Source organism: Rhinolophus sinicus, chromosome 14, assembly GCF_057876585.1.
Source record: "Rhinolophus sinicus isolate RSI-liver-muscle chromosome 14, RSI-T2T, whole genome shotgun sequence".
Taxonomy (NCBI): domain Eukaryota; kingdom Metazoa; phylum Chordata; class Mammalia; order Chiroptera; family Rhinolophidae; genus Rhinolophus; species Rhinolophus sinicus.
The window spans coordinates 175,532,712-175,559,075 of NC_142514.1; the positions used below are offsets into that span (position 1 = coordinate 175,532,712).

At 41.1% G+C, this 26,364-nt stretch overlaps 1 protein-coding gene across 33 annotated transcripts in view; it reads right to left on the reverse strand.

The window, feature by feature from the left end:
• The window catches only part of CELF1 (CUGBP Elav-like family member 1), a 66,711-nt gene that overhangs the window by 20,509 nt on the left and 19,838 nt on the right, over positions 1 to 26,364 (reverse strand). For 10 of the 33 annotated variants that reach the window (XM_019743655.3, XM_088789578.1, XM_088789577.1 and 7 more), the window contains exons 2-3: positions 12,663 to 12,702; positions 7,758 to 7,909 (exon numbers count right to left, since the gene is read on the reverse strand). The exons of 14 other annotated variants lie outside the window; for them this stretch is intronic. In XM_019743655.3, the coding sequence (XP_019599214.1) occupies positions 7,758 to 7,828 (71 nt within the window). In that variant the 5' untranslated portion in view covers positions 7,829 to 7,909; positions 12,663 to 12,702. Of the gene's footprint in view, positions 1 to 7,757; positions 7,986 to 12,662; positions 12,703 to 26,364 lie in introns of all 33 variants that reach the window. 9 more of the 33 variants (XM_074336379.2, XM_074336388.2, XM_074336382.2 and 6 more) reach the window with 3 other exon arrangements.

The following is a 26,364-nucleotide window of genomic DNA, read 5'->3' on the forward strand; positions in this document are numbered from 1 at the left end:
TTCTAAGTTATCCAATTTACTGCTATTTTTCTAAGACTTTACCGGTTAATTCCCTTACCAACTGCAACCATTACAATGTCAACAAATTCCTCCAATCCTATCACACCAAACTTAATGCTAACTTTAATACCTTCCTTGCTAGCCCTGCAACTGCCAAGAACCTAGGGGGATTCTTGCACAATAAATATTTCCACCACTCAAAATAATCAAAGAACTCCTCCTACCACTGTTTCAAGATGTTATCTCAAGTAATAACAACTTAAATTCCAAATAGCTAGCATAATTAACTTTTGTGTTAGTGTTTGCTGTTTAATCCAGAATCACATTATCATATTCAAATTTGCCATGTTTTAATATCCAGTCCTAAATAAAATGCTAGTTTTCATGAAAGAAAAAAACAGTAGCTTTTCCACCACTATTTTTTTGAATATTTAAAGATCCTTGAGAATGCTGAATCTATGAAAGCAGCTCAACCTTTGTCTTTTAATTCCTAAATCTCTTGTATCTAAACACCCACAGGGGCTATTCTCACATCACCTCTGCTAAACCTAGCACTAACTGTCAAAAGCTGATGAGATGAATGGTATGGTACAGAGACCAACTCTCACTGCTGTGTCTGTGAAGTTTCCCCACACTCTGGCTCTTAGTCTATAGCTCCTTGAAGGCAGAAACTGGTTTATTTCCTATTCATTCTTGTAGCCACACCTGCTACAGTCAATGCCTGGTTCAAAGGAAGTACTCAATGTGGGAAGGGAGAAGTTTCTTTTTCTCAACAATTTCCTCTATTTAAGCAACTCGCCCAGAGAGAAATGAATGCAGTTCATAAAGAGGGCTCACAAATTAAAAAGCAGCTATTACCTCCTATGATTACTTCATTGTCACAGAATCCATCTAGCCTTTTTTTGGTCACAGGATCAATCTACCATTTTTGTTTGCTTTTAAGTGTTTTGGGATGCACTGTTTTATTGGTTTTCCTTTAACCAATTAATTTAAAAGCACATGTGGCAAGTTGTTCCAAAAAAATAATGTAACTGCTTTTAGAAGCCTAAACCTAATGTTCTAACAGAAATCATGCTACCGTGATTTTTTTTTAAAAAAGCACTATGCTTAAACAATGAATGTCACTCCCTATGACCTGCCCTCAACAACTTTAATCACCAATTTTAATATTTTATTAAAATGTTGCTAATCTTCAATCATATTTTTATTCCAGGAAGAGTTAAGATAAAACCCCAGTGGTGCTCAGAGTGTTTACTAAGGAAGCTGATAGCTATTTCTGAAGAGACAGGGGTTTATTCATTTGCATGACACTGGAGGCCACTGTTTTGTTTGTCCCTTTCTTCTGAACTCGTGTGCCGTTTCTAAACTTTCTTCATCACTGTTTAGTGCAGAAGCATCAATATAGTCAACACATGTGGATTACGGTGTGTATAAAAGTTCAGTAGACTCAGCAACTCCAGATAAATGTCCTTCCTTTCTCTTTACTCTCTAAATCCCTCATTTCTTCATTCTACTTACTCCATGAACAAACCCGCCCCCCAACACCAATTCATTAGAAGAATCCCCAAGAGCAGTGCTACTCTAGGTGCCAAGGACCAGGGGCAATCTTCAAACTGAACTCGTTAGAAACTTTTACAGCAGTTGGATCAAGTGATTTTAAAAATGTTCAATCTAATAAGACACACAAAATGCAAATTCACACCTTATTATTTTGTTTTTCTATTCAACTGTTTTTACTGGATTTTATAAACTGGGGGCAGGGGCAGGACACAGTCCTTTCACCAGTTTGAGAAGCATTTCTAGAGCACAGCAAATTATCAGGCCAGGCTCACAATACTGTGGATATCATGCAACTGGAGTTAGGCCCTGGCTTAGCCCTCCCTCCAGTAAATACTGGGCACTGACTTACACAGGCCAGGCACTGTGTTAGATGTGGCATACAATGGTGAATAAGGAAAACATTTCTTTGGAGCGCATGAAGACGACAGAGTTAGAAATAAAAGTGGCAACATCAGCAGAGAGGAAAAAAAGAGAAGCAACCACATGTATACCTATGTATATGTAACAAGCAGTCAGAAACTTTCTCATCAACTATTATTGTGTCTGAAGAGATAAGCAATAATGCTCTTCTGCAACCTTCCACACATACTTCCAGTGTGCATGTTGTCCTTAGTTAAAAGTAACCGCTGCAAAAGCAAGTCACCTGGGGACAAGACCCCCAGTGTGATACGCCAAGGATCCCACATTGTCCCGGTATGGCATTTTCTACATGTCATTAAATCCATTCAAATCTGTGCTTATGTACCCCCTGATGGAGAGCTCCTCAGGGTCAGTGACCATGAATTCTGCGTATTTATTATGCCTGCTCAAGAGCCCCCTGGAGAAGTGACAGGGTCCGTCACTCCTAAGAGGCAAGTCTGTGGAATTCTTATCTTCTGTGGAAACTGCCAGTACTTCTGTGAAGTAGAGAGTAAGATGGGAGAGAGAAAAAAAGCAGGGACTGCAGCAGTGCGGGAAGAGGGTAGATAACAAGGCAGCAAGTGCTTTGGGGGAGGGCATGGCACTAACCCACCTCTTTCTATGTTCCGTTTCTGACAGCAGAAGCAACAATGGCACCAACTGGCAAACCACTAAGAATGAGAAACTGAGAAATCAGGACCAGAGGCTGTCTCATCTGGCTGATTCTCAATAGAACATGCCATAGGGAAACAGAGCAGAGAACCAACTTGGAAGAGAAACGGGAGGGAAAACAAAGAGCTTTATTTTCAAATCACATATCTGTTCAAAACTCCTAAGCTCTCTCTTCTTTCTCCTATCTTTCTCCCTCTGGAAACTTCCCAGCCCCAGGCCCAGCTCAGGGAGCAGAACTGATGCTCTCTACCACTTTCTTCCCACCCGCAAACCCTAGCTGACTAGACCGGGGGTGAATCTTAGCCCAACATGCGGATGCACTGGCTGGCCAGAAACCTAACAGCATGATGGATGCTTAAAACAGAAAGATAGGCCTTGCCAGTCAAATTCCTCTTCAGCTGCACTGAACAAGACAACAGCCGCTACCCACATGTGGCTATTTAATTTTAAAAACCCAGTTCCTCAGTCTCACTAGCCACATGTAACTAGTGACTGCCACATAGGATGGCAGAAATATAGAATACTTTTATCATCACAGAAAGTTCTACTGTACAACACTGCTCTAAAGAATCTGGAAATGGTTAACAGAAACAGGCAGTGGTGAAGCCAGAAGTGGAAAAGGTGCAACTAGAGACAGTGAGTTAAGCTGACAAGATGAAAGGGCAGTAGCAAGAGATAACAGGGGTCGTGCTACAATATAGATGAAGTTTGAAAACATTATGCTAAGTGAAAGAAGCCAATCACAAAAGGCTACATACTGTGTGATTCCATTTATATGAAATACCCAGAATAGGTAAATCTACAGAGACAGAAAGTAGGCTAGTTGTTGCCTAGGAATAGAGGATGGGGAGGGGAGAAGGGGTGGGAATGACTGCTAATGGGTATAGGGTTTCTTTTCAGGGCGATGAAAATATTCTGGAATTAGACAGTGGTGATAGTAAACACTCAACGCACTGGGCAGTTAAAAGGGGTGAATTTTATTTTACGTAAATTATGTCTCAATGAGAGAGAGAGAGAGAGAGAGAGAGAGAGAGATGCAGACAGGCTGGAAGGGTAGTGGCAAGATAAAGAAAGCCAAGTTGCAACCGAAGTTACAAGGCAGACGAAGAGCAGAAACAGCAGCACACGTAGGGAGAGCAGAACATGCGTCCTGAGTCAGAAGGATAATTTCCAGGTCTTCCAGCTGTGGGGTTCCAGATTACATTATAGCACAGTCCATAGCAGTCCTTACAAGAAAATCTTGCATATACACTAGCTTAAGTGGGGGTATCTGTTCCTTGCAGCCAAACAGGCTGGCAAATATTACTTTCGCATCTGTTTAGAAAGCATTTCTGAAATCTTTCACTTTTTTTTTCACTCTTCCTTCTCATTACCTGTTGACCTCCATTTGTTCATTATACAAACAGAAAAATTTCAGATACTTACCAATCCCTTCACCTCCCCAGCAGCCACAAATACTTGTTGCATCCCAATCTCCAGCCACCACCCACCCCTACCAGGTCCCTCTGGCTCACATACTGGGCTGTGAAAAAACTGGCACAGAAGACCATCCAAATAAAAAGGACCCAGAAACACTGTCCTCAGTTACTTACCAGCTGTTCTCTAGTGGGAACAAGACAGAATGTGTCTATGCTGGAAGGAACTAATTTTCACTTGGATAAAGGGAGATCTTCCTATGTTGACTGGGGTGTTAGGTACTAGGAAAACAAGCTATCAATAAAGGTTTTTATGTGACCGTTCAACAACAGAACAACTACCAATCTGCTTCTGAAGGTTTTCAACCTTCCTCCCCGAGTTATGAGATGTCTGTAGTCCTCATCTCTGTAATCATCTCTATTTAAAAAAAAAACAAAAAAAAAAACACCTCAGGGGTGGCCGGTTAGCTCAGTTGGTTAGAGCGTGGTGCTAATAACACCAAGGTTGCTGGTTTGATCCCTGCATGGGCCACGGTGAGCTGTGCCCTCCTTAAAACAAAAACAAAAACACACACACAAACAAAAAAAACCACGGGACTTATCATTCATTCAACTGTATTTTCCAAACTCCTACTATGTGCCAGATACTATGCACTACAAGGGTCTACTAAAGTGGACTGAATGAGTGCTGCCGTGGAGGTAATGGCACTGAGCAAACGGAAGGGCCCACTGTAATACCCTACACATGCTTTAACAAAGAAATAAAAGTTCTGCGGAAAACGTGGCTCTATTTTATTTCGAGGAGAGGTGTGTGTGCAGGCATTTAAGCTGAATGGACTAAGCAGCTGGAAAAAGTGCTACATAGCATGGAGGTATGAAAGCCTAAGTGGTGAAGAGGAAACCCTAAGGTCTCAAAAGGGAAAGGAGAGTGAGGTAACATTAGAAAGGTAGAAAAAGGACTTGAGAAAGTTAGGGGAGAGTATAAAAATATTTTAAAATATTAGAAAAAAGAAAACATATTAGAAAATCAATGAGAATAGATAGTTGGAAAGACCCAGTGAGGGGCTTTCCATGTTATACTGAAAAGCTTGGACTTTATTCCAAGATTTTTAAACAGGAAGTGATCACATTTGTCCTTTAAAAGCTATCGGGCAATAATCTAGAGGATGAAATACAGTGAGGAAATACGGAGATCAGGAGGCTATTGAAAAAACTAGTTCCAAAAGTTAGGAATCAGTCTCAGGCAACACTGAGAAATTGAGGGGGTGGTGGGTGGGACAGGATCCACCAGAACGTGGAGATTACTCAATAAGACGAGGAACTAGAAGTTATCGATTCTAGTGCAGACAATACGGGGCATGTTTGCATGGGAAGCCTCCATATGGAAGTGATCAATGAACAGTTTTTAAAACAAAGTTATAGAGCTCAGGGGACATTTAGGGGATAGAGATCTGAGACTCAGAAAAGCAATCAGTGCCCCCTTAAACAATGGAAGACCCAAGAGAAAAGACCTGAGATACAAGCCCTGGAGAACAGCCATGTCTTAGGGTGCAAGCAAAGTAAGAAGAACCTGGAAGCTGAAGAGTGATCAGAACAGAATCAAGGACGTTATCACAAATGCGAACAGAACTACGGCCCAGGTCCCCAAGGCCTTTCCACAGCTCCTCCACCAATTCTTCTCTGCTGTATAGAAATTTGGAAAGAAGACATCGCTAGATCACATTCCTAGGCAGTATCGCTTCAGAGAGAAAATCACTGATGTCAAGCCTGCTAAAAGTAGTGAGAGTGAAAAGGGCTTAGAAACCAAGACAGCAGCAGCAAGCACACACCATTCTCCAGACCTTTCTTCTGCCCAACTCGGTGGTGTGTTGGTGTATGAGAAGCGTTGATGCTAACTGCTCAATGACACCCGAGGCCTGGTCTAGGGGGCAAAAATAAAGAGAGTACAGCACTAAACTTGCATTGTAGGCCCAAGGTGGACACCAACTCTCCTCAGGCAAGGCAGTTATAAGCTCTCTCTACGGGGTTTCTTACCTGTAAAATGGGCAATGAACCTCACAGCGCTTTTGTGAAGACAGATGACTAAAACAGATGCGAATGCACTTGGGAAAAAATGACAGGATAGTCTAGTCCTTGATTACCTCTACTCAGAATGACCTGTAATCAGCCCGTTAGTTCTCAAACTTCAGGGTGCACGACACCCACGTGCGGTATTGCCAGACAACAGATTCTTAGGCATCCCTGCAGCATAAGACTATCTGCGCATGGGCCCTGCAATCTGCACTTTTACATTCCAGGTAACGCTCATGTAGTGTTCCATGGTCCAGATTTCATGGGATACTGAAGCAGTCCAACCACTTAAAAGATGAGAAAACAGACTAAGGAAAAATGCTGTACCTAAGAACTGAACACTAGGCAATGGCAAGGCCTAGAGAGAGTGTTACAATGGAAGATAATTTGAGCCACGAAGTCCTATTTCTAGGGATCATATCCCTGTACACGGGAGTAGTTCCACTACGTAGTGAGACTTCATCACGGCATTCACTGTGACTTCATCTGCTATCTACGGCTAAAACAGAATTTAGCAGTAAAGAAGTCTCATAAAAAGCCTTCTAGATTATTATTATGTTGGAGACTACAGAGGAGGCTAGAATCTATTAGGTTGGTACAAAAGTAACTTTTTTGCAGCAACCTAATATTTCAAACAAGCAAGCAGGCTAACTTTGAGGATCCCAAGTTATTCCACGAAGAGCTGTTCAGAATCTGCTATTATCCGCACCTGTTACACCCAAGCCTAGCGTAGCCTGAGCTGCACATGGAGGCCTGGACTCAAAACTTGCAACTACCACCTGTTATCTAGGGACTATTCTACCATTTAATATTCCCGGCTTTGACTAACCTAAGACTCATTTACTTGAGGTTCCAAGATACTCTGAAGCCCGGTTAAAGTAACTGAAACCAGGAGTTAGAAACGTGTTCTCTACAAAGCCCGAACTTCAGGCTCCCTACAGCTACAACTCAGGGCCAGGCTGGCGTTTTTGCTGTGTACAAGGGCACTCACTTCCTGCCACTTCCTCAACAGCACTGCAAACTGATGAGGCTTCTCATTCCCATATTGAAAATTTAGTTGCCAATCAAGACTGATCTAGATTTTTTTTTTTTTTTTTGGGGGGGCACCTGATATCTCCCAAATCATGTATTGTGTTGCATTTTCAATTAGATTGGGGGGGGGGGGGGAATCAAAACCCAGAATAACAGTTTACATGTCAATACAGCATTCTGTATATACTACTAAGTACACTCTCTGTGCTATGAGCTAAGAATTTGATCATTAAAAATAACTTCCCCAAAAATTATTTGAAATTACATATCCAACCCAAAGCAATAAAGCTACAGTTAAAAAACGCCCCTGGAATCTACCCTATGGGAGAACAGTTTGAAGGGACAGGAGCCAGCGCACTCGCGTTGATGATGCTGGTCATCTATCAACGGGACCCTTCCGTACAGAACTTAGTTACAGCTCAAGTTCATCAGCAGTAAGGACGCGGAATCAGACAACAATAGAAGGTAACAATAGCATGGGCTTCGGCTTCCTCACCCAATTTTTTCTTCTCTCTTTTAAGGGACTATTTTTGTTAAATAACCAAGAAGACAACCCAGTTCCTCTGCTTATGATAAAATAAAATAAAATTAGACAACAGAAATACTTACACGGGACTGGAATTCAAAGAGCAATGATCCACCATCATTTCTGGAAGGAAATCCAACTTAAACGCAGCCATCACCTCACTCTCCCCTTCAGAAGCCAATGATATTAACTTGCTGCACTTGTCTGATCCACAAATACACACAGCTTTAGCTTCCTGGGCCCCACAAAAACACAAAGTGGAAACAGGAGCTCAGGGAAACCAGCAGTAAGTGCCACAGAAACAGGCAGGGCTGGGGAAAGGAAAGGGAGCACTGGATTAAAAGGGGGCTGTGACCATGTGCAGGGAGGCTCAGCCCGGCACACAATGAAAGCGCTGATGCGCCAGGCTTGTTTTGTGTGATTTTCCCTGGCGAAGCAGTACTAAGTGCACTGTCAGACAAATAGAGTGTCAGATCCATGAAGACAGCAGTGGCTAACAGAGCGGAAGAAACACCAACTTGTTTCCCATCTTCCAAACTCCTTCCTGCAAACCAGTTTTTGAGGGCCCCCAAAGCCTGAAACTACCTGAAGGAAAAAAAGAAAAAAAGAGAAGAAAAAAAAAAAAAGGCAGCTCACCTCATGTGGTCTGAAAATGGTTTTGGAAAGAAGAGCTGAGTTGAGCCTTGGTCTGAACTTAGTTCCCATGTGCCAAAGACAGCACTGAGTACAGTGCTTGGGTCCAACTGACCTCAGAACAGTCACATAAGGAGGAACAGTTCACACCATCAGAAGGAGGTCAGAGGCAAGCTGGCCGGAGAAATGGCCACCAGAAACTTACTGCTCACACACTACGACCCGCACTGGACCACTCTGGCTTCTGGATGGTGCTGAGAGCAAAGTGTGCTTCCTCACCAGACTGAAGGACTTTAAAATTTGTTGCTTCGTGCTATTTATTAGGTGGCACAAGGCAGAACTTCTTGGCTATGAATCCTAATTTGCCAGAAAATTTAAAAAGTAAAAATAAAAATGGAACCGTAATATTCTGCCTCTTGATAGAGTACTAGGAAATAATGTCTTCTCAGTTGTTTGACCTTTCTAATAATGAAAAAAAAAACCGGAGCCTGCTAGGGACAAACACTCAAACATGCAAGGAAGGACAGAGAAATGTAGACTAAGCCTCTTCGTTTTCTGTCCTCCTTTCAACTGTTGCTAAAACCAAGATTAATGAATGCGCACATAAAAATTCTATTGTGGGTGAGCAGCAGAGATGGATATACTTAGCAGTCAAGGCAGATGTGGTGCTCCCGTTCTCAATTTAGCTCCACATCCCTCCAAACAACAAATGGTGGCATTTCAATATTTAGGCAGTGACTCTAAAACTGTATCGCTGAAGGTTCCCAAATTTCACAGGCCTTCTTTCCATTTTTATCATTAGGGTTGCCTTACCTCAAAGATTTCACTTCACTCAAGCTCAGTTCACAACACAGGGAACTTTGAAAAAAAGAAGTTATGTTCAGCCTGTAAAGAGGTAAATGAACGAACTCTAAACATGTAGAGTTGCTTTGTAAAAAATAATGAAAGGCTGCACGTCATGGTATCAGCCTAAATGTTCTAGTCTGTGTAACAATGGCTGACATCTGTCTACATTTGACCCCAGAAGGTAGAAACGGTGTTTTCTTCCAATATCCAGACATAACCATCCAAAATTTAAAACTGTTAATAGCACCTAAATGCTTTTCTATTTTGTCAGAGATCCTGGCTCACTTGATCTACTGCTTCAGAGACAGAAGTGGCAGGAGCTCTCTTCCATCCTATTAAAGGAGGAAGCAGAAACAAGTTACAATTGAGAGGAGACTGTGCAACTGGCACACAGTCCACAGTTCACCAAGCCCTGACTGCCAGACAGGCAGAAGACGGTAACCCAAGCTGGGACTGGTTAAGTTACTGGTTAGCTGTGTCCTACTTTCTCCTCTGTACACTGGAGCTGATCACATGCCTCTTCCTACAGAAAGCTACCTGGACCAAGAAGTAAATTTGTGAGGTCAGTTAACAACCAGATTAGATTTTTTAGTTCAAGGATTCCTTTAAAAAGGAATCAATAACTTTTAAGGAATCCCACTGGTTATTGTTATGCTTTTATTATTCACTAAAAATACATAGCTTTTAATTGCATCTCTATTTCAATCTGGAGCAAGAGTACTTAAATGTAGGGTACTTTACTGAGTAGCCGGGCACTGCTTGGTGTATGAAACGATGCGCTCTCCTCACAGTCATGTTTACCAAGCCAAATGTTGGGAAGCACTGATTTAGAGCACTGTTTTAAATTTCATTTTACGATTCTATAAAGCAACACCGCTTTAAAAACCTACAAGATGAAAATGTTATTACATGAAAGAGGATGCTTCTCTTTAGGCAGGTCACAAGAGTTATCTCAGAATAATTAAATTCAACATGCTTATGGGAAAAAAAGCACAGAAATTAATCACAAGTCAGTCAAATTTAGAAAAGGGTTACAAAGTTAAATGATGATAAAAATGATTGTGGGAATATAAAAATGCAGGTGTTAAGAGAAAAATGAAAAGGTAGAATTAAAAGTTATCCACAGAAAACTGCCCGTAAGTTTTCTTATTTCTTAATCAGAAACACATTCTAGGCTTTTGCCACAAAGGATGCATTAGAAACAGAGATGGCAGGAAGAGTCACAACCAAGGGTCCACTGCAAAAGAAGGCCTTAACTTTCCCTCAGTCCCTTTTTACCACGGGTCCTCTCACTATGAATTTACATTAGTGGGGTCCTCTTCTTTCCTTGATTGTCTGACTGCCTCAGTTTTCTTTGCCTTGAATAAGGACAACAATTCAGAGCCTGAGTTTGTGAGGGCAGGGACAATCAGCCTGCTGTAACATTAAGATTATCAACTGATGATAACATTTAGGCAGTCACTCAATTAAAATTGTATCACTGAAGGCTCCCAAATTTCACAGGCCTTCTTTCCATTTTTATCGTTAGGGTTGCTTTTCACTTCACTCAAGTTCAGTTCACAACACAGGGAATTTAAAGGAATCCTTGAACACAGGGAACTTTTAAGATTATCATCAGCTGATAAGGGGAACCCCTCAAAAGAATAGCACACTCTGCATTTACAATATTGTAACGGAATAAACAGTTTAAAAACTGGATTAGCAGAGAGAGAAGTGCTAGAAATCACAGCATTTGTTTTGTCAAGAGTAAAAGAACAATTCAGAAAAGCATAGTTGAGCAAAAACAAACAAACAAAAAAACAAACAAAACAAAAAAACAAAAAACAAAACACAGGTGGCACGTGCAAATGTCAGGCTGCCTATCTTAATGTAACCAGGGAGTTCAATGACAGGTGAAGGGCTTCTTTTATACTTCCACCCTGGTAATCTAAATGTGTTTTAAAGGGCAAAAATGTGAAGTTTGGTTATATGAGCTTAGAGGAAATTAGAGCCTACTACTAAATTATAAAAGAGAATCTACGTATTAAAAAATCACCAACAGTCTCTGTAAAGAAAAGTATAAAAATCTAGGGAAGTGAAAACCTCAGTTAAGTGGGCTGGATATCCCCCCTCTCCCAGCTTCTGGCAGTTAGATGACATAAGCAATATAGAAATTGATATAACTTGAAAATAACCAATCGAGGAACTTAAAAATTTAGCTTAAAACCTTTATGGACCTGAATGTCACTTCAAAACTTGAGTACTTCTAATGTAATTAGTGGGTCTCCTAGTGAGCTCCCAATCCAGTATCTTGCATATGCAAAAACATACTGATCTATATTGATAATTATCTCTTCTGCATCTCACATAGTGGTAACTTTTTAGCAAAAAACATGATGGTTAAGTATACTTTAAAACAAACCAGAGTGAGTTTCCAGTAAGTCTTGACAATGAAAAAATAATTCTGAACGTGGGAGAAGGGGAGTTTTAAAGTAAAGGAGGAATAGAAATATTATAAAAAACAAAAAACAAAAACAAAAAAACTTCTCTACTTCAAATCTAAAAATCACTGTAAGACAAAAAGCACTCAGTTTTGTGATTGTTTATGCAAGTTGGTTTGTTTGCCTGTAAAATTATCATAGGCGGTATATTGAGAGGATATGATAAGGTTGAAGGGGAGAAACTACCACCTTTTTTGAAATCTAAAAGGTTTTCCATTTCTTACCCCATCCTTAATCACTGTCTCCTCCCCTAATCAGTGTCAAAGATAAGGACCAGCAGAAAGACCCTCTTTTCTCAGTTTAGTGCTGTCAGCAAAAGTATAAGGTCAGAGCCTCCCTTGGAGTTTCTGGGACTAAACCTGACCTAATAAATTGTCCTGTGAAATTGTGATTACCCTTCAAATTAGGTCATATTTTCAGATCCTAAACTAGTTCTGGAACTTAAGTATAATTCTTTAAGCTCCAGTACTAATTTAAAAATATAAGATATTACAAGATTATAAAATATTGTAAGATTATAAGAATATTGAACAAATTCTGGTTCTAGGAGGGTAAATGTTATGTGTGTGAAATCCATTAAGTTCTATCCTCATCCTTGTTCTAGTTTACTTGGGGTGTTCCAGCTATGAAATGGGAATGGCGAAAGTTAGCTAGGTAGATGCTGTGTGGAATACTGCTCCCAACACACACACACATTCTCTCTCTCTCTCTCTCTCTCTCTCTCTCTCTCTCTCTCTCACACACACACACACACACACACACTCCCCTCCCCATCCCACAGCTGTTAGAACTAGGCAGCAGCTAGTTCAACTGGGAGTTACGTCTGCCTTGGAAAATACCTAAGGAGAAAGAGTTGGGAAAGAAAACAAGAAATAGTTCTAGCTTCCTAGGAACAGGAAATTATATCCTATAATGTAGGGGAAAAGCCATCACCTTCCTGAAGTCAATTTTTTCACATCTGCACAACAGGCCTCATGCAAGGTTAAAAAGACGCCCATGAAGCAAACCCATCCAGCAGTTAGCCCATACCTGTAGCTTTACACCTCCCTCTCTGGGCTATGTCTTCACTCTAAAAAAACCAAGGAAAGAAAAATAAGTGGGCCATGCCTACACTTTTCATCATTTCACATATGTAGCGTCTTTCCCAAGAAAAGCCTCCCCCCTCGTCACCTTAGCTAAAGATTTTTAAAAATTTTTTGAAGAGCCCTTCCCTCTCCCATTTTTAAAGTATACAAAACCTTAAAGATAAATGCATTTAGCACCTCAAAGCTAATTTTAAAACACCATCAACTAAAAAGAGGCTTGCCCCAAAATATCACAACAAATAGTAAGACAATGACTAGGGTTTATGAGGTTGAATTTCAATACATTTAAGTCACCAAAATCATCAGTTTTTAACATCTGTTTTCGGATGGGAAACAACAGTAAAGCTAAAGGCTGTATAATTTTTTCAACAATTAAGAATCATGTTATTAACGTGGAGAGGCCACACTTCCCCAAAACAACCTTCCTGACAAATTGCCAGGCATAAGACTGTTTAAAGGCAACCAAGTTCCTGGCTGTGTAAATGCATCTCGCTGGCCCTGTAAATGCAGGGTGGTGGTGAACCACTGAAACCAAAAAAATCAGAAGATGGGGAAGTTAATTGAAGGTAAAAGCAAACAGAGGAACCACAAAACCAATTTGTTTTATTTTTAAACATTATCAAACAATCTTGCAAGTTAAGATTGATTCTGTAAAGCCGCCCAACTGCCTACAAACTTCGTCTAAAACCCCTGCCAGTTGTACTTCTGTCTGGCCCTGGCTATAGAAGGAGAACTACTCAAAGTCACTAAGGACAAGGCCTACACTGGAAAGTGTAAGAACTACCATGAAGGACAAAGCCAGAACCAGAGCTCACTGTGAGAGCCTATGACACTCTACCTACCCTCCCAGAAGACAAAGATGCTTCCTGACTGGCAGAAAATCATTTACTAAATTCACAATCCCTCATTCAGTCCTGTATCATCATCACCATCTAAGGTAGGAACTACTCTTAAGGATTTAGATGCTAAAATAAAGTCCACAGCAGATTCTAACGCAGAGCCTACGGTCTGTCCATCTGTCTGGAGAAATGTGACCATCATCTAGGAGGTACACACTGTTACTGAGGCAGGTATCTTGAGAGGGCTCTGGAGTAGTATTGCCTTGGAGGGTAGAAAGCAAATTAAATTTCTACCTGTCAGTTTTATTGCAGGTGGTGTAAAAGGCAAAGAAAAGACCAATGTTTCCTTCCAAAAAATGGTGCACAGAACATGCATGAACCGTTGAGAAACACTGCTGTTCTGTGACGCTGTGAGACCAGACTCAAAGTGCATGCTAGTTGGGCAATTTCCGGGATACAGAAAGCAAAGCGGGGGGTGGGGGGGGGGGTGGGGGGGGGGTGGCCTGGTTGTTAAGGGTGAGGGACACGTCTCTAGGTCCCAGAGAACACAGCAGCACCCATGGCGCTGAGGAACACTTGACCAAGAGAAAGAGAAAAATGAATTCTTTAAAACAAATATATAAGATATTAATCACCCTACTCCTAAGTCACCCAAAGACTTTTAAAGGTAAACAAACAAAAAAGGATCAACACTGTTTTCGCCCACACAGGCCCTGGTCACTTGAGGGAGGACAGTGGGAAGCCTAATACAGGAGTGCATTTTCTTTAAAAGCTGTTTTCCCAGTTTTGCTTTTCCTACATTCTGTTGCCTAGTCTGTAAGAAAACAAATGCTTTGGGGACAGAGGAATGCTAAATGGAAACTAAAAGATTTGAGTTTTTTACGCCTTTCAATTTCTGTGAGGAGCCACATAAAAGGCATTAAGCTCTGTGAGGAGAGGAAGCCGGTACCTCCCTGGAGCCCCACAGAAGTCTGTTGCCATTAACATTACCTCTACCTTTCGCAATCACCATGCAGAGAGGCATAAAGGTGGTTCCAAAGAGGGGTGAGAAGAGTTAAGACGGAGGGGGCGGCCAGATGGCTCAGTTGGTTAGAGCGCGAGCTCTGAACAGGGCTGCCGGTTTGATTCCCACATGGGCCAGTGAGCCGTGCCCTCCACAACTAGACTGAAGACAACGACTTGGAGCTGATGGGTCCTGGAGAAACACACTGTTCCCGGTACAAAATTGAAAAAAAAAAAAAAAGAGTTAAGGGGGCAAGGGAGCACCAGAAAGGTGAGGGGAGACAACAGAGGAGGATGAAGGGCAAGCTAGCCTAGCTCTGAGGGAAGCAAGCAGTATTATCTGCTTGGGATACGTTAAGGTGGTCCAAATATGACCTCCTTTGAAGTTTTAAATTGTACTTGGTGAGTCAGTGGTACAGGAGATTCTGAAAAGGCAAACCACCTATCTCACGATTTCCCCAAAGAAAGATAACCTGGAAAGAATTTGTATTTGGTTTTGGGCTACATCTTGGAACTTATATATGATCTTGACACTTTTCAAAGATGCAAGAATAAATGAACAGCATCACCTCTCAAGAATGATACAGAAGCTCTCAGATCTCCTGCACACCTTCCTTAGCGTAGGCAAGGTAATGAACCTTTTTCATTTCTCAGTTTTCTGCTGGCCTATGGAGCCTATATGTTGAATAAGTGACAAAACACTGTCCTTCTCAGAAGACGGCCACTGACTCACTCACCATCAGCAGCTCTTACACAATCTGCACTGAATCACAAACCACAGATACAGGGGCTAGTAGTAGGTACAGTCAGTCATGCTCCATGACCTACATAAAGCTTGAACCCAGGGCTTTGGCCTCATTAGCAAAACTCACTCTTTAAAAAAAAAAAAATTTTATTGAGGTAACGTTGATTAATAACATTATATAAATTTCAAGTGTACAACAATATAATTCGGTATCTGTTGTCACACAACAGCCTAGCAGACTGCTCCCCCCCCCCCCCCCCCCCGTGTCTTTCCTTAAGGAAAGAATAGTCTGTGAGACTGTGCATCTCTGGGACTGTATATTTCTCTCTATTTAGTCTCCAAAAGAGGGTTTGCGGCCAATGACGAGTAAGATCCCCCACGGGGGGCGGGGGACACACAACTCAAGCCAGGCGGAACCCCATGGAGACCCGCGATGAGCTGCCTTAGAAACACTTGGGAAGGGGCCTCGTCTCCCCTTCCCCCTGCCTGAGAAAACCGGCTGCTGACTCTGGTTTTCCCTCTCACCTAATTGGGAGAAAAGTCTTGAGAGTGATAAGATTAAACTCTCTCAGCTCAGCTCTGTGAAACCATTTCAACATGTGATATATGTCCCTTAAAAGAGTTGCATACCTCACCTCAAGGACTTTCTGCTCTGGCTGTTTGAAGATCAACATAATTGGTTTGGGTTGTTTCCATAACGTGATAAGTGAGTCTCACAGACCATGCCAAAAATACTGCTACTCCCTTGTATACTTATCAATAAAAACCTCCAGTCGGCTTTATTCTGGGCTCCAGTCTTTCAGAACTGTGAGACCCCTGGCCTTCTGAGATTTAAACTGCATTAAGTATCTGTATGTTTCTTTCTTAAAACTTAACCCAAAGCCGCCCCTTCTCGTACCCTCACTGCCCGTGTTGCGCTGGACACGACAGGTATCTGTATACTCTATTGTGTGCTCACCACCAAAAGTCTAGTTTCCAATCCAGTACCATATATTTGACCCCCTTTACTCACTCTGCCCTCGTCCCAATCCCTTCCCCCTCTAGTAAAACCATTCTCTTAAGGTTCACTAAGAGTTACCTTACTAACAACTGTTAGCAAGTGCCCTCAACACCTTGAAAAACTATGCTGATATAAAGCAGGAACTAATGAAGAATTGAATAACTAAGCAGATTAGGGTTTTCAAACATTTTTAAAAGCAGAAGTGTTTTACCCCTAAACATAAAAGTGAAGCTATTCAGGTTGAAGATAGAGGAGGGCCAGGTAGGTCCCACCTGTTTACCCATCCTTGCCCTCAGGGTACCCCTAACCCTAGGTCTCCTGGGAAATATGAAAACAGGCCTGGAATTCAAAAAAATAATTTACAGATTTAAGGGTGGCCAGTTAGCTCAGCTGGTTAGAGCACGATGCTCATGACACCAGGGTTGCTGGTTCGATCCCCGCATGGGCCAGTGTGAACTGCGCCCTCCACAACTAGATTGAAGACAACTACTTGACTTGGAGTTGACGGGTCCTGGAAAAACAAATGTAAATAAAAGTTTAAAAAAAAATACTTTACAGATTTTATATCCAGCTTTGAGATGAACAGTTTTTTGAACAGATTTTTCTGCCTTATAGAATCTAACAGATTACCACAAACCAAGGAACTTAAGATTCCATCAGTGGTAATATGTGTATCCTCGAATTAATGGAATATGGTATTTAAAATTTGTAAACCTTATCACCTGAAAGTAGGGGAAAATGTCCAGACATTTACAAAGTGATAATAACTATTATAAGAGCTAACATTTTCTGAGCTTTTACTGCATTCCATGTGATGTTTTGGGTGCTTTCTATTTAATCCTCATACCTAACCTATCCTTATTTACAGATGAGGAAAAAGACACAAGAAATGAACTCTCAAGAGCACCTGAATCCAGGCAATGAAGGGGCTGTAATATAAGGTCAGACATTTTAACCCTTGGATAAAAGGCTGACTCAGGTTAAAAACTGTACAAGCAAGATCATGCACACAAACCATAGAAAAGGCTACTTAAACGATGAGGGCCAGAAAGTTGAGTCTGACTGTTTTTCTAAGGCAACTTGTTAAGTAGGTAAATGTCCAAAGTCTCAACTGTTGGCCGAGACGCGATTAAGAGTAGTGAAGGGCCGGCCAGGTGGCTCAGGCAGTTGGAGCGCTGGGCTCCAAATGCCGAGGTCGCCAGTTTGATTCCCACATGGGCCAGTGAGCTGCACCCTCTACAGCTAATACTGTGAACAACAGCTCTCCCTGGAGCTGGGCTGCTGTGAGCAGCCGGAGATTGGGCTGCCATGCGCTGTGTGCTGCGAAGAGCGGCCGGCAGCCATTGTGAGGAGATGGCAGCCGGCGAGAGCTGCCGACCCGCGACCAGTGACCAGCTACCAGCTGCCTTGGGGGGTGGGGGGGGCAGAAGAAGGGGAAAACAAAAACAAAAAAACACCCCCTCCCCCCAAAAAAAGAGTAGTGAAAACTTCCTGCTGTTACTCAGATGTGTGACTCTAAGCAAGTTAATTAACATCTCTAAGTGTCACTTTCCTCACCTATAAAAAAAGACTTAACTACATATCTGAAAGGAACCAAATGGATGCCCAGAATTCAATCAAGCCACTGTACAAGTTTCTAACTGGAAGAGAAAGAGACAAATAAAAATGTCTTGGGGAAACTGCTCTTTTTAAACCGTCTGTTAACGTTTAGACCACTTTCAATGCCCTTCCTTCCTTCTTTTCCTCCTACTGTGTTTCCCCGAAAATAAGACCTAGCTGGACAATCACCTCTAATCTTTTGGAGCAAAAATTAATGTAAGACCTGGTCTTATTTTACTATAAGACCGGGTATCACATCATATGATATAATACTGAGTCTCATTTTATTATAAGACCAGGTATAATATAATACCAGGTCTTATATTAATTTTTGCTCCAAAAACGCATTAGAGCTGACTGTCTGGCTAGGTCTTATTTTCAGGGAAATGGGGTACCACATGGCCTGCTCAATAAGAAGGCTGGGCTTCCCACTTTGGAAAACTGCATGTCCTCCCACTCCTATACCCTGGAAAGCCAAGTAACCAGATAAAACGATCAACTGGGAAGCTTTCCAGGCTAGCCTGGCTTATCCCAATGCAAAAATCCACCAGGGACTGGTGCTAAAATCCAGTCGTTTGCCTGGAGTAGTCAATCTATCTTCCTTGGGAAGCTGTAGTGGGGAAGTGACAGTTACCACCAGATTCTAATCCAGGATCCTGGGCACACATATCACAACTAATAGGGTAGAATCTACCTCAAGGCTAGTGCATTAAATGAAATAAAATTTGTAAAATCAGCAACAAATAGGTGGACCCACTACTGAATGACCACAGAGAAACTATTTAACCACTAACTGTTTTCTGCTCATCTGTAAAATGGGGGTGACTAGGTGGATTAAACAAATACACTGAAGCACAGAGTAAATTCCCTTCCAGTCCCATCACTCCCAGAAAAACTCCTTCCACTGTAATACCTGCTCGGTGTGGGACAGCCCAAGTCCTATACTGCACCAGGCTCGGCTCTGGCTTGTCCTGGTCAGCAGGGATAGAACTGAACACTTTCTCTGTGGAGTGTACAAAGAAAGAAAAAATTGTGACACTTGCTCTGCGACTATTTCCATTATTCAGGCTTAAGTTTGCGGCTTCTAACTCTTTACTGACTGAGTCATCTATGTTTGTCCTCTCCCTGATCCTAGAAGAGTTTATAAACAGATCTCAATCTCATCTCCTTCTCTACCAGCCAGTATGCTCATCCCTTCTTTGGTGTCAACAATTTTTCCCCAGCTTTTAAAAGAAACTGGTAAAAAAAACACACGTAAAATTCACCATCTTAACCATTTTTAAGTGCACAGTTCAGTATTGTTGTGCAATGTGGCAACTATTTTAAAACCTTTCCATCATGTTTCTCAGTCTGAGACCATCAGATAGATCTCTTTAAAGTCCACAGGTGGGTTTTCGGGAAATGGATGATCTATGGACCCCATATTTTTTTGCTAAACTGTGTGAAGATGGACACTGGAGGTTTCCTGAGGAGAGAACCCAAAGCCTTCATCTGATTCTCTAAGGGACTCATGACCACTGCTAGAATGGTCTCCCCCTTGGACTCTCTCTGCTGCAAGGTAACAAAACAGGCAGTGTGTTAGACAAACGCCAGACCTGGTGCCATGTGTGATCTTCAGTGAGTCACTTTTCTGGGCCTCAGCTTCCTCATCTATAAAACTAGACGATAGGACTAGAGTAACCCAGACTATCATTAAATCATCTAAAAACATCAGTTTTCTCCAAACTGTTTTAAAAGTAATCCAAGGTCTAGTTCAATCCCTACCATATATGAGATACACCTGGAAGAAACTATGTGTAAACCTCATTTCTAAATTTTTGTTAATAAATATCAATGCTAGCATTTTGTGACTAAGTAACAAGTCCTTCCTCCTTTTCTGTTTATATCCCAGGAAACCTGGAATAAAGACAACATATCAGGCCTTCAATTGCTGAACTGGAATTCCCTAGTTTACTCAATTTATAAAATTTCCATTACTATTTAAATTAAGATATCTACATATAAGTATTTGTACTTTTTAGTAAAAAATGTATTTTTCCCCTTTAATGTGTGGATATTAGGGTAAAAGCAACATTGTAAGCAGCCCCCCCCCTTTAATTTTTATAAGCGTTTATTTGAGCCAAACTGATGACATATGCTGGGGAGAAAGATCTCAAATGCTCCACAGTAGCCACCTTTTTCAATAGAAGTAGATTTATTAGTTCTTATTCCCCTTTAATTATTCTACTTTTTCAACTTAAAAAATTTACCCGTTTATTCATTTTTACATAAAATCACATTTTGGGTTAATTCCTACAAAACTTTAAATCTATGCATATATTAAGATGCATACACTCTCAAAAACACATTATCAAATTAGATATACTGTATATTCTATTGCATAACCTACTTTTTTCACTTAACAATTACAAACATTTTCTTATAAGCAGCCCATATTTAAGAATCAGCGTCAGAACTGGCCTAAAGTCTGACTTTGCCAACAGCATCCTTCTTATATGTCACAACCAATAAACGTTAACACCTATTTTACAAAGCCATCGTAATTATTAAATCCTCTGAAATTGCTACAAAAAAAGCGGTACACTAAAGCTGGATGGGGGTGGATGCGCTCGTTGCCTCTTTGTTCTCCTTCGTTTCTCTGATATGCCATCATCTATCTCATCTCCTGTTTAGTCAGATGATCTTTCCTTATGACTATATACACACCTAAACAGGTCATTTCACCTGAGCGGCATCCCATTTTTGGAGGTGTTCAGGTGAGGCAGATAGGGAATGCAAAACACATTTTAAAAAAATCCCTTATCCTACTTCCTTCTAAAATGCCTATACCCTCAAAGTAGTTCTCAAATAGCTCTCTACTGGGGGCTGGGGGTGGAGTGTAGGAATTTCATTCTGTTTTAGCTCCTCCAGTTTCCTTGGCAGCATTGTCAGAACTGGGCAACAAACTGCTGGATGCAGCAGTAGCAATTTACATATGGTAGCTAAGCTATTGTACAGCTCTCTGGAGAGAATTGCTAACTCTTCTATGTATCTTCCTAATGTGACCCCAATGTTCAGGCATATCGAAGTCAAATATCTGCCTAGTGGCTTATCTTTTCATAGACACAGGGAACCATGCACAGAAGTCAGAAGCAGCAAAGGTTCCCCATTGTTTGAAAGAAGTGGGGGCTCTGAAAACACAGAGGGGACCTTACCTACAGGGACTGAGACACCGGACAATGCACCTAATCCACACACGAGGGCTCAGTCATTCTACTTTGCCATAATATTCATGTATCACTTGCTCAAATCTGGCATGTTCTAAGACCACCAGTTCCGCCTTCGTATCATTGCCCTGCCATAAGGCCAAATCTGTTTCAGCTAGTGAGTCACTACTGCTCCTCTCTCCAACTGCATTTTGATTTCAGCCCACTTGTGCAGCTCATCAGGGCTACACCATATGTTAGTACCATGTAGGCAGAATGTGACTAATTTTTTTCTAAAACACTGTCAGTTACTTTTAAAATTACCTTATAATCTTGATGTCTCTGAAGAATCATTTCTATAATACATAACCTCCTGGAAATGACTTTGTAATTATTTTTCTAACTGCTCAAAGGAGATTCTTTGGCATTTTCACTCCCATTTTCAGATGAGGGAACTAAAGTGAAAAGAACGAATTAAGTGACCCAGGTTCCACAACCAGCCTCAGTGAGACTTGTATTTTCTGGAGTCACAGCACACTATCTGGTAAAATGCGTTGTTTTTTTTTTGGGGGGGGGGCTTAAAATATTACTTTGCTTTTATTTTCTGAGGTGATTATTAAACATTAGCTGTAAGGTCTACTTGGAATTTAAAGGCTAATTTTGATGACTAAATGGTCTCATGATATCCATCTGAATAGTTTTAAGAGTAAAGGACTGAATGAGCCATGGACCACAAAGGTTTTTCTGATTGGTAGAGACCATAAATGGGTAAAACTAACATTTTGAGAGTAAGAGAGAGACTTGAAGATTCAACTGCCATCACCAAATTCAAATAAAATAAAAAAGTAGGGGCTGCTCCTGCCAGCTCTAGGTAACTTTCCTCTTCTCTGGCAATAATGGCTGCTAGGTTTGATAATGAAGCTTATGTTGAGATGGTTTCTTAAATCTTCCATTTCAGGTCATTTTAGGAACTATCTGGAGTGGCAGTTAGACTGCCATTGCATCGAGGCTTTTCTGATCACGAGTAATATTCTTCAATGGGTAATATCACTTGCGAAGTATAAAAGAGGATCTTAAATATCTTACCAATATTGAAAACTACATATGCCCTTTGAATCCAGTAATTCCTGTTCTAGAAATATAGCCTTCAAATAAATTTGTATCTGATGTACACAGGGTATGCCAAGGGGCATTCATAAGAACATTGTTTATAACAGCAAAAACTCGACACATACATGCCCATCACTTGGGTGCTGGTTAAATACATTATAGTATAGCTACACAAGAGAACACTCTGTGCTAGTAAAGAGAGTAAAGGCAGTTGCAACCACTAAGGATCGAACAGGAGGGTATATTTATATAATAAGAAAGGAACTACATGTAGCTTGTATTTAAACAGAACATCTCTGGAAGGATAAAGAAAAACCTGCTAACAAGGTTGCAGATGTGAAATACTGGCTGAATTGTTCACATATGGATGTGTTACCTAGTCTACAGAAACTTTTTTTAAAAGAAAACTCTTGAAGAAACTATGAGGGACAAAGTAAATTCCCAACTCATGCTCTACCCAAACAAACACTTTGGTTTTTTTTCCTGCTTTGCCTGGAACTTTTATGTGGAAACAGCCACTGTCCAGGTGAACCAGCAATACACCACATGTCAGCTGGGTAACTACATTACACCATTTGAAGTTACCCTAGCAACTCAACTGATGTTCATGCAGCTTGGACTGCAAACCTTACAACTGGCCTATTTTCAAAGTTTGGAGCTATTTTCAATCACTCAGCTGTATATCTATGTGTACATTTTCTTCAATCAACCTTTCCTGCCAGGCAGAGAGCACCATTAGCTGGATTCCAGGAAGGAAGGCAAAGGGACACGGTGAGATAATATGCCAAAATAAGTTCTATAAATACAGCTTTTGGCCTAATAGCTCAAAAAAGAATCAAAACAAATTCAAGCTTAAAGAGAAAAACCTGACAGTCCTGCAGTTATCTTACCTGAAGGCTCTAGGGAACGGAAGAGGCTAGGGATCTGGAATCTTGTTTCTCATACCATCGCTTGTCTCCCTCTCCCTAATCTCAGGGGGATGTTAAGATCAAATTGCAGGTATCATTCCGGGGCAGCATCTCCTCCCCTCTTCCTTTATCTTACCCCTTACACTACCCAACACGTTAGTGTCCCTTCACCGAGCTCACTTCACCTCGTAGGCACACATGCCCAATACACACAACACACAGCCCTTCCTTCCCCAGCACCGAGCATCTAACTTCTATCATCTCCGAAGCCCTTCACTCAGCAGCCAAGAACCCTGCCTGGACCATCTGCCCCAACCTCACCCCAAACACATGGGCACTCAAGCAGGAGGCTTCCATATGGCCTTTTCTCAGGAGGTTTATCCTGTTTTGTTGAAAAGCAGGAAACTTTATACAATTTCTTTCTGTTCTTAATGTCATAATCCTACAAAACCAGAAAAGATTTTTTTCTATGGAGATGGTTCCTGAAATAGAGTATCTGCCAGAAAGTACAAAAATTACACCTCTGCTTCAGCCAATCAGGGAGTATTCTGACATAGCTTGATTCATCCCAAAGGATGCGCAACCCTAGGGCAAATTCTAAATCTCTCTTTAATGCTGTCACTTTTTTAAAAAGTTACTTCAATTATCATGCTTTCATCACGCTCAAATTGTGCTTCTAAAAGTGCTTCTCACATTTAAATACCCATTTATATGATCTCCATCACCTCCTTCAATTCATTCCTAAAAAAAAATAAAAAATCCCACTGTTCCACAAAATTAAACTTGTCAGTGCTTTGATTTCATTTTTACAAAACAAGCTCTTTATAAAATGGGAGCTCTATCAATCAAAACCGCATGTAGAGAACATTCACTTATTATAAACCCAGAAGGTACAAGAGGCCCAAACCCTGTCCTTAATGAGCTTATAGTCTCGTTCAGAAGACATGACTTACACAGAAACAAAAAACACAGGACAGCATACATCCAAGGGAAAGCATATATGGCAAAGGACAATCTGCCTTCAATGTGACAGAGACTGAAATATCTCAGGAGAGCTGATTCTTATTTCCCTTTCTAAATCAAACTTTTGTGCTATTCAATCACATTGCCTAAGACAGAATAACATTTTGCTACCCTCTACTGAAATTACTCAGCCTACCAGTAATTCTCCCATCATCATTTCTTTTGAACAGATCTCAGTTACCTTGTTACACTCACATGAATCATAGTTAATGGATTAGGCAAAACTTGCCAGTCCTCCCTTCCCATGCTTCCCCTGTGAGGGCATCTCTTGAGGATGTGAAGTGAGGGAACACGAGTCAGAGAAGCTGGGCAGCCGGATGGCTCAGTTGGTTAGAGCGCGACCTCTGAATAACAGGGTTGCCAGTTCGATTCCCACATGGGCCAGTGAGCTGCGCCCTCCACAACTAGCCTGAAGGACAACGACCTGGAGCTGATGGGCCCTGGAGAAACACACTGTTCCCCAATATTCCCCAATAAAAATAAATAAATAAATAAAATAGAGACGCTAAAATTAATTCGGCTTTTAATATCTTCAACAAACGTCTGGCATTAGCAGAGATAAACTAGGAATCTGGAGGATACTCCATGGATTTGTTATTTGCCTTGCAGCTCTTTATCATCAATAAAAGAATTACTTGACAGTGGACTGCAAAACTGACTTAAAATGAAACTGGGTTAGACTAATTCATGATTCAATAATCCCAAATAATATTCGAATGTGTTAATAAAATAATAGACAAATATTCACTACAATATAGCCTCCACTCAGACTCTGGAGTCACACCATTGTGTTCTAATCCCAGTTTTGCCCAGTAACTAGCCAAGTAACTTTGGGTAAATTGTTGGCCTTCTTCATACCACTTTCCTCCTCTGGAAAATGGTTATAGTAATAGTATGTACCTCATAGGGTGTTTGTTTCGATTAAAGGATTTACATATGTACAGCATTTAGAGCAGGGCCTGGCACATGAAAGTGTTTCCATCTCATTATTACTCCACGGTCAAAGGCTGGTGCCTATGGTGAGACAGGGTGAGTCCCAAAAAGTCTTATTCTTTGACAAGATGATTACTTCTCTTCAAAACGGGAGTACCTAAGATAATACAGAAATATTTCCTATTAGAAGGAGGGCGAGGGAAGTAAGAAGGGAATGACTGGCTGACAGGCCTTCGACCTCCAATGAGGTGTGTTAGCTCCAGTGTAAGTGTAACATTCATTATGAAACACCGAACTACCTGTTCTAAGAGCACTTATTTATTTATAATCATTTACTTATTACCCTCATCATACCAAAAAAGGATTTGAAGCTTTGAAATGCATTTAATGAAAAAATATAAACTAATAAAATGAGACCAGGGAAACTGTAAATTTCTTTAAAAGAGCAAGAAAAGGAAAGCTGGAATAGATGTGCCAGTCCCAGTATCCTGTACTGAGGCTGAGCTGTAAAAATCAACGAGCTGCCACTGAGTTTAATCTCCAATGACAGCCCCTACAGAGGGTGTACAATGATTCATGGTATAAATGGGAAAACAGTAGGATGGTAAAATGACACGGGCACTAAGAGTTGCCAAGAAGGGGAAGGTGAAGCCTATTTAATGCCACACTTAACAGAATTTTAGAAAGTCATTAAGTATGCAGGATCCATGAGAGACTCAGCACCAGGTCTTAGGCCCTAAACACACACACACAACAGAAGCCAACAATGGGAGAGTGGTAGAATAGATTCCTAAGTACTCAGAGTCAGAATACATCAGCAAATGGTTGCTTGGAACCCTACTACACAGCCACAGGAAGAAGCTGCCTCAGTGAATGTGTTTCTCCAGCATTCAAAGTCCTTTTCTCTCCTCATCGGCCACAGTCACAAATATGTGCAGAGAACTGTCTCATCCCTACTCAGCTGACAAGTTCTATTCCCAACTCTGCATGCTTATGACTCATGGGGGTGGGGGAGGGGAATAAAAGTGTAAAACAAAGAAATAAAATTGAATTTAGACTGAAGTTGATCAAGAGCGAGAGATTCATTTCTGTCTAATCAGAATATCTCATAACAAATGAAAATATCCTTTAAAAACATAGTAACAGACCGAATACTATTTGGAATTAGCCTGAAATCTGTCTACATGTCATGTCCCCTACTATTCCTTAAATAGACATGACACCAAAACACACTGCAAGCCCTCTAAGGCCAAACTTTACAAAGCACTCTGAATCAGTGCACACAGAGCACTGGCCACTGCA